The sequence below is a fragment of the Ostreococcus tauri genome (genome assembly GCF_000214015.3).
Source record: "Ostreococcus tauri WGS project CAID00000000 data, contig chromosome 03, whole genome shotgun sequence".
Classification (NCBI taxonomy): Eukaryota; Viridiplantae; Chlorophyta; class Mamiellophyceae; order Mamiellales; family Bathycoccaceae; genus Ostreococcus; species Ostreococcus tauri.
This window is the reverse complement of record NC_014428.2, coordinates 509,933-527,236: the sequence shown is the minus strand read 5'-3', so window position 1 is coordinate 527,236 and position 17,304 is coordinate 509,933. Positions and strand designations below refer to the sequence as shown.

The 17,304-nt window shown below is 60.8% G+C and overlaps 10 protein-coding genes across 10 annotated transcripts; 4 read left to right on the top strand and 6 right to left on the bottom strand.

Moving 5' to 3' along the window:
• Positions 1–304: 304 nt before the first annotated feature.
• On the top strand, positions 305–1,990 carry OT_ostta03g03180 (Glycoside hydrolase, catalytic domain; the record flags this gene model as incomplete). The annotated part of the gene is made up of 1 exon (XM_003078182.2): positions 305–1,990. The coding sequence occupies one exon, from the start codon at positions 305–307 to the stop codon at positions 1,988–1,990; it is 1,686 nt and encodes a 561-aa protein (XP_003078230.2).
• A 106-nt stretch (positions 1,991–2,096) lies between these two features.
• Positions 2,097–2,928, bottom strand: OT_ostta03g03170 (PapD-like; the record flags this gene model as incomplete). The annotated part of the gene is made up of 2 exons (XM_003078181.1): positions 2,097–2,647; positions 2,877–2,928. The coding sequence occupies 2 exons, from the start codon at positions 2,926–2,928 to the stop codon at positions 2,097–2,099; spliced, it is 603 nt and encodes a 200-aa protein (XP_003078229.1).
• Positions 2,929–3,343: 415 nt separating this feature from the next.
• Positions 3,344–4,372, bottom strand: OT_ostta03g03160 (Coproporphyrinogen III oxidase, conserved site; the record flags this gene model as incomplete). Its single annotated transcript, XM_003078180.2, has 1 exon — positions 3,344–4,372. The coding sequence occupies one exon, from the start codon at positions 4,370–4,372 to the stop codon at positions 3,344–3,346; it is 1,029 nt and encodes a 342-aa protein (XP_003078228.2).
• Positions 4,373–5,258: 886 nt separating this feature from the next.
• Positions 5,259–7,037, top strand: OT_ostta03g03150 (3'5'-cyclic nucleotide phosphodiesterase,conserved site; the record flags this gene model as incomplete). The annotated part of the gene is made up of 1 exon (XM_003078178.2): positions 5,259–7,037. The coding sequence occupies one exon, from the start codon at positions 5,259–5,261 to the stop codon at positions 7,035–7,037; it is 1,779 nt and encodes a 592-aa protein (XP_003078226.2).
• An 82-nt stretch (positions 7,038–7,119) lies between these two features.
• OT_ostta03g03140 (tRNA wybutosine-synthesis) lies at positions 7,120–9,138 on the bottom strand (the record flags this gene model as incomplete). The annotated part of the gene is made up of 1 exon (XM_003078177.2): positions 7,120–9,138. The coding sequence occupies one exon, from the start codon at positions 9,136–9,138 to the stop codon at positions 7,120–7,122; it is 2,019 nt and encodes a 672-aa protein (XP_003078225.2).
• Positions 9,139–9,397: 259 nt separating this feature from the next.
• On the top strand, positions 9,398–11,240 carry OT_ostta03g03130 (T-complex protein 1, alpha subunit; the record flags this gene model as incomplete). Its single annotated transcript, XM_022984794.1, has 3 exons — positions 9,398–9,416; positions 9,580–9,644; positions 9,750–11,240. The coding sequence occupies 3 exons, from the start codon at positions 9,398–9,400 to the stop codon at positions 11,238–11,240; spliced, it is 1,575 nt and encodes a 524-aa protein (XP_022838522.1).
• A 260-nt stretch (positions 11,241–11,500) lies between these two features.
• On the bottom strand, positions 11,501–12,016 carry OT_ostta03g03120 (Basic-leucine zipper domain; the record flags this gene model as incomplete). Its single annotated transcript, XM_003078174.1, has 1 exon — positions 11,501–12,016. One exon carries the CDS (start codon positions 12,014–12,016, stop codon positions 11,501–11,503), a length of 516 nt encoding a protein of 171 aa, XP_003078222.1.
• A 1,052-nt stretch (positions 12,017–13,068) lies between these two features.
• On the top strand, positions 13,069–13,227 carry OT_ostta03g03110 (unnamed product; the record flags this gene model as incomplete). Its single annotated transcript, XM_022984793.1, has 1 exon — positions 13,069–13,227. The coding sequence occupies one exon, from the start codon at positions 13,069–13,071 to the stop codon at positions 13,225–13,227; it is 159 nt and encodes a 52-aa protein (XP_022838521.1).
• Positions 13,228–13,297: 70 nt separating this feature from the next.
• Positions 13,298–15,103, bottom strand: OT_ostta03g03100 (GTP-binding protein Obg/CgtA; the record flags this gene model as incomplete). Its single annotated transcript, XM_003078173.1, has 1 exon — positions 13,298–15,103. One exon carries the CDS (start codon positions 15,101–15,103, stop codon positions 13,298–13,300), a length of 1,806 nt encoding a protein of 601 aa, XP_003078221.1.
• Positions 15,104–15,468: 365 nt separating this feature from the next.
• Positions 15,469–17,205, bottom strand: OT_ostta03g03090 (unnamed product; the record flags this gene model as incomplete). The annotated part of the gene is made up of 1 exon (XM_003078172.2): positions 15,469–17,205. One exon carries the CDS (start codon positions 17,203–17,205, stop codon positions 15,469–15,471), a length of 1,737 nt encoding a protein of 578 aa, XP_003078220.2.
• Between the last annotated feature and the right edge of the window lie 99 nt (positions 17,206–17,304).

The following is a 17,304-nucleotide window of genomic DNA, read 5'->3' as shown; positions in this document are numbered from 1 at the left end:
CGCGCGCGACGACGCCGGACGACGACGCGTCGACGGACGGCGCCGGGCGCGCGCGCGCGCGAGGTCTCGACCCGCGCTCGATCGTCCCTCGCGCGCGGGCGACGGGCGCGCGCGCGGGGACGACGCCGAGGTGGGTGCCGGGCGACGCGCGGGAAAATTCGTCGAACGATCGACCGCGTCGACGGACGGTGACGAGAGACGTCGAGGCGCGGACGACGCGCGTTGGGACGGCGTGAGCATCGACGGGGAGACGCGGGACCGCGGAGGGGGAAGGGACGGCGCGCGCGCGGGGTGATCGAGGGGGATGGCGCTCGGGAGGAGCTGCGCGCGCGGCGTCGCGGGGACGTCGGCGCGGAGGACGACGAGGGGGAAGACGGGACGGGTGAAGCGAACGCGGGTGGGTGTTGGACGATGGTGCGTCGGTGAGAGAGGTGAGAGGGCGTGGTCGGGGGATTCGGGCGCGCGAGGAGGGGGAATGCGCGGGCGAGCCGTTGGCGGCGTGGACCTCGACGCGTACGAGCCCAAGTACGTGCGCGAACCCGTGCCGGTGTATGTGATGCTTCCGCTGAACGTCGTGACGAATGAGGGTGAGGTGGATGATCGAGCGGGGCTAGAGCGCGGTCTTCGAGCGCTGAGCGAAATCGGCGTCGAGGGCGTTATGATCGACGTGTGGTGGGGCATCGTCGAACGCAACGGACCCAAGAAGTACGATTGGGCGGCGTATCGCGAGATCATCGACATGATCAAAGCGGAGGGGTTGAAGGTTCAAGCGGTGATGTCGTTCCACGCTTGCGGAGCGAACGTCGGTGACGTGGTTGAGATCCCTCTTCCGGACTGGGTGCTCGAAGCCGGCGAGAAGGATGCGGACTTGTTTTTCACCGATCAGTACGGCTATCGTAACCCGGAGTGCATCTCGCTCTGGGCCGATAACGCTCTGACTTTGGCCGGACGAACACCCATGAACACGTACAAAGACTTTATGGTCAGCTTCAAAAAGACGTTCAAGGAAGAACTCGGGACAACTTTAACCGAAGTCGCCGTTGGGTGCGGACCGTGCGGAGAGCTGAGATACCCAGCGTATCCGGAGAACAAATTCGCTCAAAAGGCGTCGCAGTGGCGATTTCCCGGCATCGGGGAGTTCCAATGTTACGATCAACGAGCGCTCGTGTCACTCGCTCGTGCGGCTTCGGAAGCCGGACACATCGAGTGGGGCGGATCGGGTCCGCACGACACAGGCGGTTACAACAATCTACCGTACGAGACCGGGTTCTTTAGGTATGACGGAGGGAGTTGGGACTCGGATTACGGTCATTTCTTCTTGGAATGGTATTCACAAGAGCTCGTCAACCATGGCGACCGAATGCTCGAGATGACGAAAAAAGTTTTCAAGAACAAAGGAGTCACGCTCGCTATCAAGTGTGCGGGAGTGCACTGGTGGTATAACACCCGCTCGCACGCCGCTGAACTTACTGCGGGATATTTTAACACTCGCGCAGGGAACATGACGCCCGAGCGGGATGGATACGCGCCAATCGTTCGCGTTTGCCAGAAACATGGCGCTCGCCTGAACTTCACGTGCGTCGAGATGTACGATAGCGATCATCCATGGTATTGCTATTGTGGACCCGAGGGGCTCTTGCGCCAGATACGATCCGCTTGTGCGCGCTTTGAGGTGCCGTTTGCGGGAGAAAACGCACTTTGCCGTTTCGATCAGGTAGCCTTCGACAAAATCATCAAGAACTGCGCGGGTGAGGGTAACGACGAGGAAATGTGGCGAGAGGGGACAATACTCCCACCGATGGCGTGTTTTACGTTCTTACGATTCAACTCCGAACTCTTCTCTCCCGGCGCTTTTGAGTCATTTAGAATCTTTGTCCAGCGCATGCGCGACGAAACCGGCTTACTGGACACTTCCGTGCCCGGTGAGGGAGGTAAGTCGTCGGCCGGCGAACACATCTCGTCTGAGTCGCGCGTACAGCTCGGGCTGTAAATTTTGCGAACTATGCATTATGTACCAAACTTCAATACGTGGGAGCAAAAGAATCGCTCGCGTATCTTGTAATTTCATCACTGATTGGTTTCTAGACTTTTGACGATTACAAATAACGACCGAGAACGAAGGCAAAGATTGCCGTGAGCAAAATGTGAAGTAGCGTGAAACCCTTTTGAATCTTACCACCCCGCTTCATCATCAAGTTCAAGTCATTGGTCAAAGCCTTGTTTCGCGCGGACAGAAGCGCCACGTCGCGCGTGAGACGCGCTTGCGCTTGCTCCGCGGTTTCGTTCGCCGGAGGCGCGGGCAGAGTGACCTCCTCGGCCCCCTTGCCGATCGCAACGTACTTCACTCGAAGCCTAGTCTCGTCGATCTTCGCATCCGATCGCGAAAACAGCTCCGCCACGTCCTTCGAGTCCCCACTCTTGGTGACCTGAACAAGAAATTTATCCTTGCACGCGTTGAAGTCCGCCGGTATCTCGCGATGGGCTTGCATCATCACCATCACTTTGATATCGGCCCCGGGCTCGATGATCCCCGTGTTCGGTTTGACGCAATACTTCTTCGGCGACGTCGTCTTCACCTTGAACGCCATCTTGTCCCCGGTTGGATTCTTCAACGTCATCTCCGAAGAGCACTGCTTCTTAAGCTCGACTGCGCGTTCACGAAACGATCAATATTCTCCGTCAGTCACTCGCCCTCTCCCACGCCCATCGCTCTCCCATCATCGTCCATCGCGTGTTCGACGCGCGCGATCGTCTCGCCGCGCGTCTCTCGAGATCGCGCCTCCGTCCACCCCCCGCGTTCGCCCCTAGCCACCCCTACCCCCTCCATCCCGCGTTCAACCGGTACCGCGGCACACGCGCGTCGTTCACGAACGCACAGTCGAACGGGAGCTCGCCCGAGGGCACAATCACGACGGAATCGTTCGCCATGACGTGCTGGAAGATTTAAACGTCCGAGCCTCTCAGCCGTCTCCCGCGCCGCGTCGCGTTCGCCCACCGTCCGCGCGCGCGCGATCCCGATCGAGCGCGCAGACGCTCGAGTTCGAAGCGCGAGCTCGACCGTCGGTCGCGCTCGACGAGTGACGACGACCGCGAGGGGGGCGCGGAGACCACGACGTGCGCCGAACGCACTCCGCGTGAGTGCGGACTCGTTGAGAGTCATCGGGCGGCGGGCGGCGCGCGAGGACGACGCCGCGAGAAGCGACGCGCGAGGCGAGGGCCGAACGTAAACGGTAGAGCGTAGATCATTATCAATAACTCGAGCGTTCGTCGACGATTGAGGATGAGCGAGTGGGTGAAAGAGCTCGCGAGACGCGACGGAACGCGAGAGCGGAGAACGGAAGGCTTAGGCGCACCACGTTCGGGGGTTCTTGAACGCGTCCAGGGCGTCGGCCTCGCGAGAGCCCGGCGCCGGATTGTGATCGTACTGGAACTCGCAGTAACGCGGGAGAGACATGAGGATGGACTCGATGCGACCACCCGTCTTGAGGCCGAAAGTCGTGCCTCGGTCGTAGACGAGGTTGAACTCGACGTAGCGACCGCGGCGCATTTGCTGCCACGCGCGTTGTTCCGGGGTGAACTCGTCATCTTTGTGCTTGGCGACGAGCGGGACGTACGCCGGAACGACGGCACCCGCCATGTCTGTCGCGAAGGCGAGGAGATCGTCCTTGCTGCGGTCGTTCATGTCGTCGAAGAAGACGCCGCCGACGCCGCGTCGCTCGCCTCGGTGCTTGATCATGAAGTAATCGTCCGCCCATTGCTTGAACTTGGGGTAGAAATCCTTATCATGCTTATCGCACGTGTCCTTGAGCGTTTGGTGGAAGTAAGAGACGTCTTCATCGAAAATGTACGACGGCGTCAAGTCGGTCCCGCCGCCGAACCACCAGGCGCGCGGCGCCCCGGCGGCGCCCTTCGGAGCGTCCGTCTCAAAGTAGCGGTAGTTGAAGTGCACCGTCGGCGCCATCGGGTTGTGCGGGTGCATAACAGAGGAGATACCCGCCGCAAAGAACGGAATCATCTCCTTCGACGCGCCCTCTTCGCCCGTCGCCGCGCGATACGCCTCGGGCGGCATTTGTCCGTACACCACCGACACGTTCACGCCAGCCTTTTCGAACACGTTCCCATCTTGGAGCACTCGAGAGATCCCACCGCCTCCCCCAGGTCTCGTCCACGCGTCCTCATGGAACGGCTTCCCATCCAACTCGGAGATCGCCGCGCAGATCTCATCCTGCGCCGCGCGAATCATCTTCTCAAACCTCGCCCGCATTTGCGTATCGTCCCCCGCCTCCGACGCCCCCTCTCGCAGCAGCGTCGTCGGCGCGCGATCAATCTTCACTTCATCCTCGATCCCTTGCGCCGCCGCGCGCGCGCCCATTCGAATCCCACGCACCGCCGTCGTCCGCGCCACCGCGCGATGGCGCCGCGCTCGAGGTTTATCCGCAACCGTCCATCGCGCGAGCGCTCGCGCGTCGAACGCGCGCGCGTTCGACGTCATCCCGCCCCGCTATCGCTCGAAGAATTCGTCCTCGTTCGTTCACGATATCGCGGTCGACGCGCGCGCGCGTGTGCGGGGTCGTCGTCGACGGCGACGCGATCGCGCGCCGGGGGCGATCGGTCGCCCCCGTCGGACTGTTCGCCCACACAGGACGATCGCGCGCCATCGCGATTGCGTCCAACACCCGATCTCTTGGACAGATGTCTCTCGCATCGACGCGTCGTGAGTCGTGCGTCGTGCGATCGGTCGCCCCCGTCGGACTGTTCGCCCACACAGGACGATCGCGCGCCATCGCGATTGCGTCCAACACCCGATCTCTTGGACAGATGTCTCGCATCGACGCGTCGTGAGTCGCGCCGTGTCCCCGGCGGGGGCGCGGTATCTACGACCGGGTGTTCGTATGCCCCGTGGCGCGGAGTCACGACGCGTCGATGCGAGACATCGTCCCCGATCGCGGATCGCGTCGACGTCCCGATCGATCGCGGATCGCGATGGCGTCGATCGATGTGAAGTACGAGACGACGCGCGTCCGGAGAATGTCCACGTCGGCACCGATTGCGGTCGCGCGCGACGCGGCGCCGACGCCGCGGACGCGCGCGCGCGACGGCGTGGACGACGGCGCGGTGGACGACGGCGGTGGAGCGCGGGACGGTGGACGCGCGTCGGCGGGGGGGACGACGGTCGCGCGGGACGGGATCGGGATCGACGGCGACGCCTCGGCGCGCGCGCGCGGTCGACGCGCGGTTCAACGCGCGGTGGTCGGGCGATGGGGTTCTTCGCGAGACGACGGGAGAAGCGGGCGGCGAAGAAGGCGGGGCGAGGGACGAGCGATGTCGACGGGCGCGAGCGCTCGACGGAGACGAATGGGACGAATGGGACGCGCGGGACGCGCGGGACGAACGGCGCGGGGTCGGGGCTCGACGTCGAACGAGGGCTGGAGGATTGGTTCGACGGGGAATTGCAGATGAATTCAGGGAGTGAATCCCTTCACGCGAGATCTCTGCGACGAAGGTCGGCGGACCTGCACAGACGACTCGAATCTCTCGGCGTCTCGGCGTCGACGAAGGGGCTCGTGAACGAGGCGGTGGAGAACGTGATCGCGGTCGCGGGTGACGCCTATTCCGAGGGTAAAGGCACGTGGGAGCTCGGGGTGTATCGAACGCTTCATCAAAGCGTTCGTCGCCTCCTCGTCGAGCGCGAAGATGGTGCGTCGAACGCGCTACCGAACGCCGACGCAGATATCCTGCAAGCGATCAACAAAGCTGTAACGATGGTTGACGCGTTACTGTTGAAACTGCACGGAAAGACGGAAGCGAGTAAAAACGCGGTTGACCTGCTCGACCCGATTGCCCAGGGATTCGTCACGCAGTTTTTTCAAGAGCAGACGATTCAACCAGTCGTGTTAGCGCGACAGATGGTGCAGGTTTCTCTGGCAATACGACACGACTCGTCACACTTGAGGACGTCGTTGTCTTGGGGTCGACAGAGTTCGCAGAAGAGTGTGCAGTCCAGTATTACGACCGATTCGTCTTACGTGAGTCTACAATGCGAGGGATCCATCACCAGTTGGAGAAACTTTGACGTTCTTGCGTTCGCAAAGTGTTGCAACAATGAGGCAACGATCGGACCGTTAGAGAAGCTTTCGATGGAATTGTTCGAGTATTTTGACTTGTTTAAAACTCTTCCTTTGAAACGTTCATCCGTGAAACGGTTCCTGGCGGACATTGAAGTTTCTTATCGTGATAACGACTATCACAATGGCGTGCACGCAGCAGACGTCACGCAAGCGGCGGCGTATTTCATCGAAACTAGTCTACGAGATCAAATCGAACCGATACATATTTTTGCGTTGCTTCTCTCTGCCGTCGTTCACGATGTAGGTCATCCTGGGTTGAACAATGCGTACCTTGTCGCTCGTCAGACGGATGTAGCTGAGCGTTGGAATAACGTGAGCGTCAATGAGAACGGTCATCTGTACACCGCAAATACTCTGCTCAAGCAGTACGACGTCTTGAAGGATTTCGCCGATGATGATCGAGTGCTGGTGCTAAAGCTGCTGCAAAAGATGGTCCTGTGTACTGACATGGAAGTACACGCCGACCTGGTGAAGAAAGTCATCGAGGCCGTTGAACGAGAATTCGATAAAGAAGCCGGCTTGTTGAAACCAGTGAAAGAGTGGGGAGAAGTTTGGATCCCTCTCGCATTTGCGCTACACTGCGCTGATATAAGTAATCCCGCTCGGCCTTACGATTTAGCTCTTTACTGGGCGAACGCGATAGTTGAAGAGTTCTTCAAGCAAGGTGATCTTCAGCGAGGTTTCCAAATGTCAGTCCCAGGTTTCATGGACCGAAGACTCGCCTCGCCTGCGGGCACGCAGTCGAGTCAGCTTGGGTTCATAAAGGTCATCGTCAAACCATCGCTGGAGTTGTTGGATTCGTACATGCCTCAGGCGGCGGCCGAGTTGTTGAGCCACATTGAGACCAATATCGAGCGCTACGAAGACGACGTGAACAAAGCGCTCATGATGGACACAAGGACAGTGTGAGCGCGATTCTTGGAATAGCACAGCGACTTTGTGAACTACAACGTACATCAACTACAACGCCCATCTAAGCCTTTAAACCCATCTAAGCCTCACCCTGAATCAGTGGTGCGGTTTTATCTTTCCCTGGATGGTTTCGAATTTTGATGTGCCGAGTTTGCTCTGGATCAAACCCAGCTTCCACCGCTCCGTAAGTGGCCCATTTCGGGGTGCGCTCGATGTAATCTGCGGCTGTAAACTTCTCCCCCTTGACCACGAGACGTTGAAATTTATCGTAATTAATCCACGTGTACCACTCGTTATCAATCTTGTACTTATCCGTCCGAGCGAGCAAGATGCAGCACGAGTGAGCGTGCTCGCACGCCAACCCGTACTCTTCCTCTCCGTTTTCCCGTCTCCTCATATTGACGATTGCCTCTCCAAACTTGCAGACATCTTTGTGATAAGGGACGTTTTTCATTGTTAGCGACGATGTGTCGCTGCTTCCACAGAATGTCACTCCCTTGATCTCAATGAAGTCGGGTTGTCCAAGGTCGATGAGCTTGGCGTACTCAGCGATGTCCTCCATGTTGTAACCAGCAACGAGCGTCAAACGATACACGGTCCGCTGCTGCTTCATCTTCAACGACTTGAGTGAGTTCACGAATCGATCCCAATAATCTACAAAAAGTGGTCTGTCGACGGCCTTGAGCGTTTCTGGCGTCGCGGCATCTACTGAAACATATAGCTGAGTGATTGGGGGCAGGTCAACTATCGCCTCGGGGAACTGGGCATTCGTCACGAGAAACGTACTTATCTTCCGAGAATGCAGTTCACTGACAAATTTTGCAATCTCCGGGTACATGATAGGCTCACCGACCAGTGAAAGAGCGCAGTGCTTTGGCTCCATTCCTTCTGCAAGCTTCTCGGGTAAGACTCCCGGGACCCCTTTCATTTGCTTCACCATTTTGCAGTGTTCTGAAATAGCCTGCTCAACGAGCTCCAACGGTTCGTCCATCTTCCATCGCCATGATTTCCCAACTGGATTCGTGTGATGTCGCCAACAAAACGTGCATTTATTTGCACAAGCCAACGATGGTGTGGTCTCCATGCAGCGATGGCTCTCTATTCCGTAGAAGGTGTGCTTATAGCACCCTCCGCGACCCCGAAGCATCGCCTTTGTCCATCGACAGATCTTAACGCCAGAGTGAGAACCAAGAATCTTGTACCCTTGCTTCGTGAGCGCTCCTCTGAGAGCGGGCGTGACCATCTCTTTTGGCTCGCCTCCCTCATTCTCACCGATGTCCTCCATGTCTTGACCGTCCTCGCTCCCTGCAATGCTCAGTGCATCCTCGTCCTGGCTTCCACAACCCCCCTCAACATCATCCGTCGACGTGCTTTCTTCGAATAAACCTCCTTTGGCGACGACATCGCTCGCACGGGACGAAGAAGCGAGTCTTTTAACAACTTTCTCCGCCCAATCCTCAAACTGCGCCTCCATGCGCCCGGTCGCTTCGTCCCCGTCCCGTCGCCGTACCAATCGTTCCGCGCCCATCCGCGCCAGATGTGCGTCGAGTGCACGTCCGACACGATTAAAATCATCCCCATACTCCCTGTTCCCGCAACCAAACACCGCGTAACGTAAATTTTTCAGATACATCCAACCCGCCCGCTCGTCGTACGCCGTCTCGCGCGCCCACCGCGCGAGCCACGCCCCTCGCTTCGGCGCCGCCCCTCCGGTATCCGTGCTCACGACGAACACCACCGTGGTTATTCCACGCTCTCCACCGAGCGTATTCTCCGGATCATCCACGTCACCGCCGTCCATCGTCGTCCACCGCTCGCCCGTGGCTTTCGCCGCGCGCGTCGCGAGCGCGCGCGCGAATCTCTCGCTCGTCCCCCCCGTGGTCATGTACACCACCAGATTCTTCCCCGTCGTCGACGTCGAATCCAACGCCGTCGCCGCTCTTTCTCTCGCCCTCGTCCCCGCGTCGCCCGCCCGTCCCACCGCGTACTCGAGCGTCATCGCGGCGGCGCGCGCACCGAGGACGAATCCGCATCCCAGAACGCTCACTCCCAGCGCGAACGCGAGCGGGCCCTCGAGCGCGGGGCGAGAGGTCGACATCGTCCGCGTCGCCCGATCGACCGTCGCGCGATCGCGCGCGCGGCGCTTTCGAGGGGTCGCGTCGACGCCCGCGCGACGGTCGCGTGCGTGTTTTATACATCATCGGTGGTGTTGCTCTTGTATACGCACCGTGTGTCCGATGTGTATTTATGTGTGTGACCCGCGACCGCGCGGCGGCCCATCGCCGTCATTTCCCGACGACGACCGACGATGCGTCGAGCGAACGACGTGTTCTTCGGCGAGCGCGAGAGCGGGAGGGATGTTCGACAGACGAACGGTGCGAGACGCGAACGCGAACGCGAGGGTGACGGGAACAAGGCTGGGAGATGATGAAGATTGTGACTCGAGTCAACGCGATCGGGCGGACGACTGGTGGCGACGCGACGCGCGGGGCGATGGAGACGACGGATGACTGACGGTGACGATGGATTGGACGCACAGCGACGGCGGTGCAAGCGGTGGCGAACGTGGTGAAGACGTCGCTCGGACCGGTGGGGTTGGACAAGGTGCGGATGAGAGCCGCCGCGCGCGAGCGACGCGTTGACTCGACGAAAAGAAAGCGCGATGGAGGAACGATGAAGCGGAGATTGACGGCTGTTGTGCGCGCGTAGATGTTGGTTGATGATATCGGAGACGTGACCATCACGAATGATGGGGCGACGATCCTGAAGTTGCTCGAGGTGGAGCATCCGGCGGCGAAGATCTTGGTCGAGCTCGCGGAGCTCCAGGACCGCGAGGTCGGAGACGGGACCACGACTGTGGTGATTCTCGCCGCTGAACTTCTGAAGCGAGCGAACGAGTTGGTTCGTAATAAGATTCACCCGACGAACATCATCGCCGGGTACAGGAAAGCGATGCGAGAGAGCGTGAAGTACATCGATGGCGTGTTGGCTCGCCGCGTGGACTCTCTTGGAAAGCAGGCCCTTCTTCAGTGCGCAAAGACGAGCATGAGCTCAAAGATCATCGGCGCTGAGGAAGACTTTTTCTCTAACTTGGTCGTGGAGGCGTGCATGGCGGTCAAGACGTACGACGACATGGGAGACGTGAAGTATCCGATCAGGGCGATCAACATTTTGAAGGCGCACGGGAAGAGCCTCAAGGAGTCAACGGTGCTTCACGGTTACGCGCTGAACCTTGGTCGCGCCGCGGAGGGGATGCCCAAGTTGGTGAAAAATGCTAAAATTGCGTGTATCGATTTCAATTTGCAGAAGACGAAAATGTTGATGGGAATTCAGGTGCTGGTGACGGATCCGAGAGAACTCGAGAAGATTCGGGAACAAGAGTTTGAGATCACCGCCAAGCGCATCCAGATGATTCTGGCAGCCGGTGCGAACGTCGTACTTTGTACCAAGGGTATTGACGATATGGCGCTGAAGTACTTCGTGGAGGCGGGTGCGATTGCGTGCCGACGAGTCAATCGGGACGACCTGCGTCGCGTCGCAAAGGCTACTGGGGCCCAGATGATGCTTTCTCTGTCTGACATGGACGGAGGTGAGACTTTTGATGCGTCCATGCTCGGAACCGCGGGCGAGGTGGTGGAGCAGCGGGTGGCTGATGACGACATGATTGTCATCAAGGAATGTGCGACTACGCAGTCGTGCACGGTCCTCTTGCGGGGTGCGAATGACTACATGTTGGATGAAATTGATCGCTCTGTGCACGATGCCCTGTGCATTGTGAAGCGAACTCTCGAGAGTGGCAACGTCGTTGCCGGCGGTGGGGCTGTCGAGGCCGCGTTGAGTATTTACTTGGAGAATATGGCGACGACACTCGGAAGTCGAGAGCAGCTGGCGATCGCGGAGTTTGCGCAAGCCCTCTTGGTCATCCCCAAGGTGCTCACGGTGAACGCCGCGAAGGATTCGACGGAGCTCGTTGCCAAGCTTCGAGCCATTCATCACGAGGCGCAATCTCAGGAAGGCAAAGAACATCTCAACGGTATGGGCTTGGACCTTGTTCAAGGCGAGGTTCGCGACAACCTCGCGAGCGGTGTGCTCGAACCCTCTTTGAGCAAGGTGAAGAGTATTCAGTTTGCTACCGAAGCAGCTATCACAATTCTTCGAATCGATGATTTGATTCGCCTCGAGCCAGAGCAAGAGGGGTAGATGAGACCGAGACTCCGATCACGTACGACAGTTCGCGCGCATATATAGCTACACTGTCTTTAGTCCTGTAAAGTGCGAGCCGAGTATCAACATTCAAAATCGACGCGACTTCGTACTACGCAGGTTAGTGTTCTTACAACGATGAGACATAACGTAATGTTCAGAATAAAAGTAGGCCCGATGGTGTGATGCATCTGGCAAATAATCGTTTCGCGTGCGTGCTAGCGCGTGTGCGCCAGCCTTGTGTACAGTTTATTTTATCATCTTCGGCCAAGCTCTTCGCGAAGCTTTTGATTTTCCTCCTTCAGCTTTGCGTTCTCCTCCCGGAGCGCCTCCAACTGCGCACCGATGTCAGCAGCCTCCGCTTGCTTTCGTAAACGGCTCCTTCGAGCACTCTCCCGATTCGACTCTTTTCGGCGTATCTTCTTCGTGGTCTCTTCCTCTTTGGTGACGACGTGGTTTCCCTCGAGCCCGGGTGGAAATCCAGGCGCGGGTAGACCGGTGAAGCCCGGAGCCTGGAAGAACCCAGTGGGGCCAAATTGCGGCACACCGATGGGCTGCGGGAGATTCAACAATGGATAAGGTCCCATGATGGACGGTGACGGCGCCTCTGATACCGTCGCGTGTCCCTTTGGCGCGCTCGCCGCCGCCGCCGCCGCCGCGGCTTGCGCCAACGCCACCCCATTCATATATTGTTGCAGGTTCGGCGTCCAACCCATCCCCGACGACGGCACGCTCCAATTCAATCCACTCCCTTCGTGCGTCGGAGCACCCATCGTCTCCTCCTCACCCGTCTCGCGCGCGCCGTCCACCTCCGGAGACCGCGACGGCGACCGCGCGCCCGCGCGCCGGCGCGTCGTCCCGCCATCCGTCCCCACCCCCCCCATCATTCGCCCCACGCGTCCATCGTCATCCCGGGTCCGCGTCGCCGTCATTCACGACCGCGCGCGCGCCCCGGCGCGAGAACGCCCCCCCGAGCGTCGTCCACCGTCGCCACCCCGCGCGTCGCCACCGCGTCCCGCGTCGCGCGATCCCGCACCGCGTCCGCGCCACCGCGTCCGCGCCACCGCGCCCGGTTCCGGCGCGACCGTCGACGTCGTCGACGTCGCCCTTCGCGAGCGCCCGCGCGCGCGCGCGCGCCCACGTCCCGGGCGTCGCCCGACGCCGTCGACCGCGACGCCACGTCGGCGGTGGCGTCGCCGTCGAGGGGGTCCACGACCGGTCGTGACCGGTCGATCGACGCACGATCTCTCGAGATCTCTCGAGATCGCCGAATCGCGCGCGACGCGCGTGGTGTGCACCTTTTCACGAGTCAGCTCTCGAGTCGATGAAGAGGGGAGGGGGGTGATGAAAGTACATGCGCATGTGATGGGTTTTTCGTCGGTCGTGACTCGTGACGGTGTCTGAGACTCGAGCGATACTGTCCAGCCTCGGTGGGTCGTGACTCGGAAAAGACGAGGGACTCGGACCAGACGAATTTTGAGTAATAAGGAACGAAGTGCTTATTACTCAAAAAATAGTAATAGCGATCTCATCCCTATTCCTATTTTTTTAGTAATAGGAATAGGAATAGCAATAAGCTCAGAGGAATAGTCAGTGGTCGTGACTCGGAAAAGACCCTCGTCAAAGGTGTGGGAAACTTATCGTCAACATGAAGGTGTGTCGAGAACTTTTCACGACGCAGCTCTCGCGTCGATGACGATGCGGGCAAAGGTGCCTACTGAAGAGGGAACGACGTGAACGCTGTCGGCACCGAGTGACGCGACGACGACGACGGGCGCGAGGGAGGACGACGACGGGCGCGAGTGAAGCGGACGGACGAGCGACGATGTGTCGACGGGTGCGATGCGAGACGTGTGAGAAACCGACGTGGGCGGGGTGCGGGAACCACATCGAGGAGGCGCTCGCGGGGGTGCCGCGGGACGAGCGATGCGCGTGCCCGCGCGGATCCGTCTTCGGCGCGCTCCCGACGAAGAAGGCGGGGTGAGGGGTGCGTGCGCGCGCGCGGTGAAACGTGATGTAATGTGACAGCGATGTGCGCGCGCGTCGATGCGGCGCTACGCGGCGTGGGGCCAGTGGCGAGACCCTCTGGCGGCGCCGGGGAGATCCGCTTGGCGCTGGCGGAAAGATTCGTACAGCGTGCGGTCGCGACGATCCTTGCTCCACTCGAACTCGTAGTCGCCAACTAATATGCGATCGCCTTCGCCTGCGCCCGCGGCGTCGAGGGCGCGGTCGATGCCGGCCATCTCGAGGACGCGCGCGAAGCGCTTGTACGACTCGTAATAGTCCCAGTTTGTCATTTGCGTGAATCGCTCGATGGCGTCACCCCTGACGATGAAAGCGTAGGGCGTGTCCTCAATCTCGAACTCTTCGATGGACTTACCGTCCGCCGCGCGCTTGCCGGTCTCGGCGACCTCGGCCTCCCACTCGTCCTCGACTGGCGGAAGCGCGCGAAGCGCGGCTTGGACATCTCCCAAGAGCTCTTCGACGCCCTCGCCCGTGACGGCAGAGATGCAGTGCGAAGTGACCCCCTGCGCGTCGAACATCTCTTTCATCTGCAGCGCGCGCTCGGTAGCCTCGACGTCATCGACCTTGTTCAGAGCGACGATCTCCGGCTTGTCGAGAAGAACCGCGTCAAAGAGCTCAAGCTCCGTGCGAATGGCTTCGTACGCCTCGAGACACGTCTCACTGGTACAATCGATGACGTGTACGAGTACTCTGGTACGCTTCGTGTGTCGAAGAAACTCAAATCCCAGACCCACACCCTCGGAGGCCCCCTCAAGAATCCCCGGGATGTCCGCAAAGACCATTCTCTCGTAATCGCGATCCACCACGCCCAGGTTAGGGACGATCGTCGTGAACGGATAGTCCGCAATCTTAGGCTTCGCTGCGCTCACGCTCGCGAGGAGCGTTGACTTTCCTGCGTTTGGTACTCCGATGATGCCGACGTCCGCCACGAGCTTGAGCTCTAACTCGGCCCAGAACTCCTTCCCTTTCTCACCGAGCTCGGCGATCATCGGCGCCTTGTTTTTCGCCGTCTTAAAGGATGCGTTTCCGCGACCGCCTCGACCCCCAACGAGCGCCAGCACGCGCTGACCACCCTTTGTGATTTCACCTATGATCTTCTGAGTGCGACTGTCTCGAATGATCGTTCCTGGAGGGACGAGGATTTCCAAATCTCGACCGTTTCGTCCCGCCATCTTGTCTCCCAGACCACGCTTGCCACCCTCGGCGCGGTGGTGTACCTTTTTCCTAAAAATGTCTAACGAGTTGATATTCTTGTCTCCGACGAAGTAAATACCACCACCGAGGCCACCGTTACCACCTGACGGTCCTCCCTGCGGGACGAACTTTTCTCGTCTGAACGCGACTTGACCGTCGCCCCCGTCTCCAGCCTTGACAAATATTTTTGCAGTGTCGAAACATCGCATCTCTCGAGGTATACCTCTGCTCTTCTCCTCTCGTGGCTCAAATATGTCATCGTCACCAACTTCGATAAACTTTCCGAATCCACCCTCGCTCGGATCCCACACGTCGTCATCGTCGCCTCCGAAGTCGATGAAATCCGCCTCGTCGTCTCCAAACGTCGCCGCGTCCTCCCCCGCCTGCAAACCCTTGAACTCCTTCCGCGCCACCGATCCCGCGTCGTTCACCCACACGGTATCGATCAAATCATCCCGCGCCGTCTCCACCCGCTCCATCGCCGCGAGTTCGGCTCCCATCTCGCTCCGCTGTCGTTCCTTTGAAGCCGCCTCCTCCCGATACGCCGCGAGCGAGCTCGCCCAATCATTCGTCTTCGCGCTCCTCGCCTCGTCGGCGCGCCGCAGGACGTCCGAGAGCGTGTCCGACGGGTCATACGCCATCGACTCGCCGTCCTCGAGCCTGTCGTATCGTCCGTCGCGCCGTCCGAGCGCCGGCGTCGTCGTTCTCGTCGCGACGATTCGCGAGCCGCCGCCGCCGACGCGTCGACGCGCTCGAGACGACGACGCGGCGACGCGCGTGAGAGACGCGGGCGCGGACGATGCGGCGAGGGACGGCATCGACCGCATTTCCGACGCGGTCGCGCGCGCGTGTCGAGCGCGTCGCCAGGGAGCGCGCTCGAGTGGGGGGGTGAGGCGCGCGCGATGAGGACGAGACGCCGGGGATGGGCGGGAGAGAGACGAGGCGGATCCGTGGTGCGCGCGTGAAGGTTGCAATCGGAAAACAAAATGAAGACGACGCGAAGAAATTATTGCTCGGAATTGTGGAGACGACTCCCGGGGGGTGGCTTGATGGTTCGACCGGGAGCGCGCCCGATGGATTTTTTCTTTCCGGAGCCGGATGCGCCGTCGGAGGCGGCGCGGGAGCGGAGTCGGACAGAGAGGAGTTGCGGGGAGTGCGACACCGCCTCGTCCCAGCCGAAGCTCGGAGCGCGTTCCCACCACCCTTGGCTGTCCTCCCACGTGTCCCATCCGTCGGAACCGTCGGTGGTGGAGCCGTATTTATGGACACGACCGTCGTGCCAGTGTTCCTCACCCCACGTCTTCTCAAATTTATGTCCGTCGCGGTCGTCCCACGTGGATCCGTTCCGAGTTCCCGCGCTACCGTTGTGCGCAAAGCTACCCCAGCGCTCTTCCCAGCGTTCGCCCCAGGATCGCCCGCTTCCACCGTCTTCGCTCTTATCCCGATCGGCGTACGAGTCGTTCCATTTCACGCAACCGCCGTGCCCGTCCCACTCCTCGCCCCATTTGTGCGTCCATCGGTTACCGTGACCGTCCTCGGGTGAGATCCCTGACCCTATTGCGCCTTTTTTGGTGCATGTGCGCTTCACTCGACCGTCGCCCCAGTAATTTTCATCCCAGACTTCGTGCCACTCGGTTCCATCCGCCTGGGCACCCCACTTGTTCGCCTCCCGCATGATGTGCTTCGAGGCGTTGGAAAACCCGGTCGTGGTGTCGTGAGTGATGTGCTCGCGCCAACTCTCCTGCCAGACGTTTCCAGACGCGTCGCGACCGGATTTGATCGCTCCGAGCTCGCGATAGTTGAAAGCATCGCTCGTTTCCCACCATTTTTCCTCCCACTCGACAGAGCCATCCGCCGAGGCCCCGCGCACGAGAGTCCATCGGCATAGTCTCCCACCAGCCAGCTCGTCCTCCCCGGATTCTCGCCACCATCGAGACCCATTGTCCAGGACGCCCTCGGTCTCTCCGTCGGTGCCGAGCTCACGCACGGCGGTGGCGGTCTCCTCGAGTTCGGCGGTCGGCGTCGCGCCCAGCGGCGCCGGCTCCAGCTCGACGACGCCGTCGCTTTCAAATTCCAGTTTCAGCTCCTTAGGGGTCTCGATATCGCTTTGGAATTTTAGCTGCAACGACGCCTCGGGGACACGCTCGGCCTCGGCCACGGCGGCGCTCACGCGAGTCTCCGTCTTCCTCTGAAGCTTGGGCGTCGGCCCGTTATCCTCAACTTCCGGCGGACTCCACGTCCAAAAATCGCTCCCAGGATTGAACGCCTCCGCCTCGGGCGCGTCCGAAGTCTTCCCCTCGCTCTTCAACGCGGATTTCTCCCCCGCACCCCCACCGCGTCGCCCGCCGACGCCGGAATCCGTCGTCCCCGTCCCTCCGACGCCGTCCCGCGCCAGCCCATGCGCGCCCGCGTCGTCCCGATTGGGTCCACCTTCGACGCCGCCCCCCATCGCCTCGCCCACCCCTGCCGTCGTCGACGTCCCCGACGCGGTCCCTCGCACCGCCGTCATCGCTCGCACGGCCGCGATCGCGGCCTCCGCGCGCGCCACCGCGCCCACGGGCCCACTCGAGCGCTCGAACAGGTCCACGACCTCGGCGCTTCGCGCGTCGCCCTCGTCCTCCCCCGCCCCCGAACGCGCCGTCGCCGCGCACCGAGCGCTCGCGCGCCATCGTCGTCGTCCGCCGCGACCGCGCGCCGGGGTCGCGAGCGCGCGCGGCGATCGCGCGAGCGCCGTGGTCGACATGACGACGTCTCGCGTCGACGTCTGACGCGACGCACTTCATGCCCGGCCGCGCTCGGCGGCGCGCGCGGGGGCGGCGGCGCGCGGTGGCCGTCGACTCGC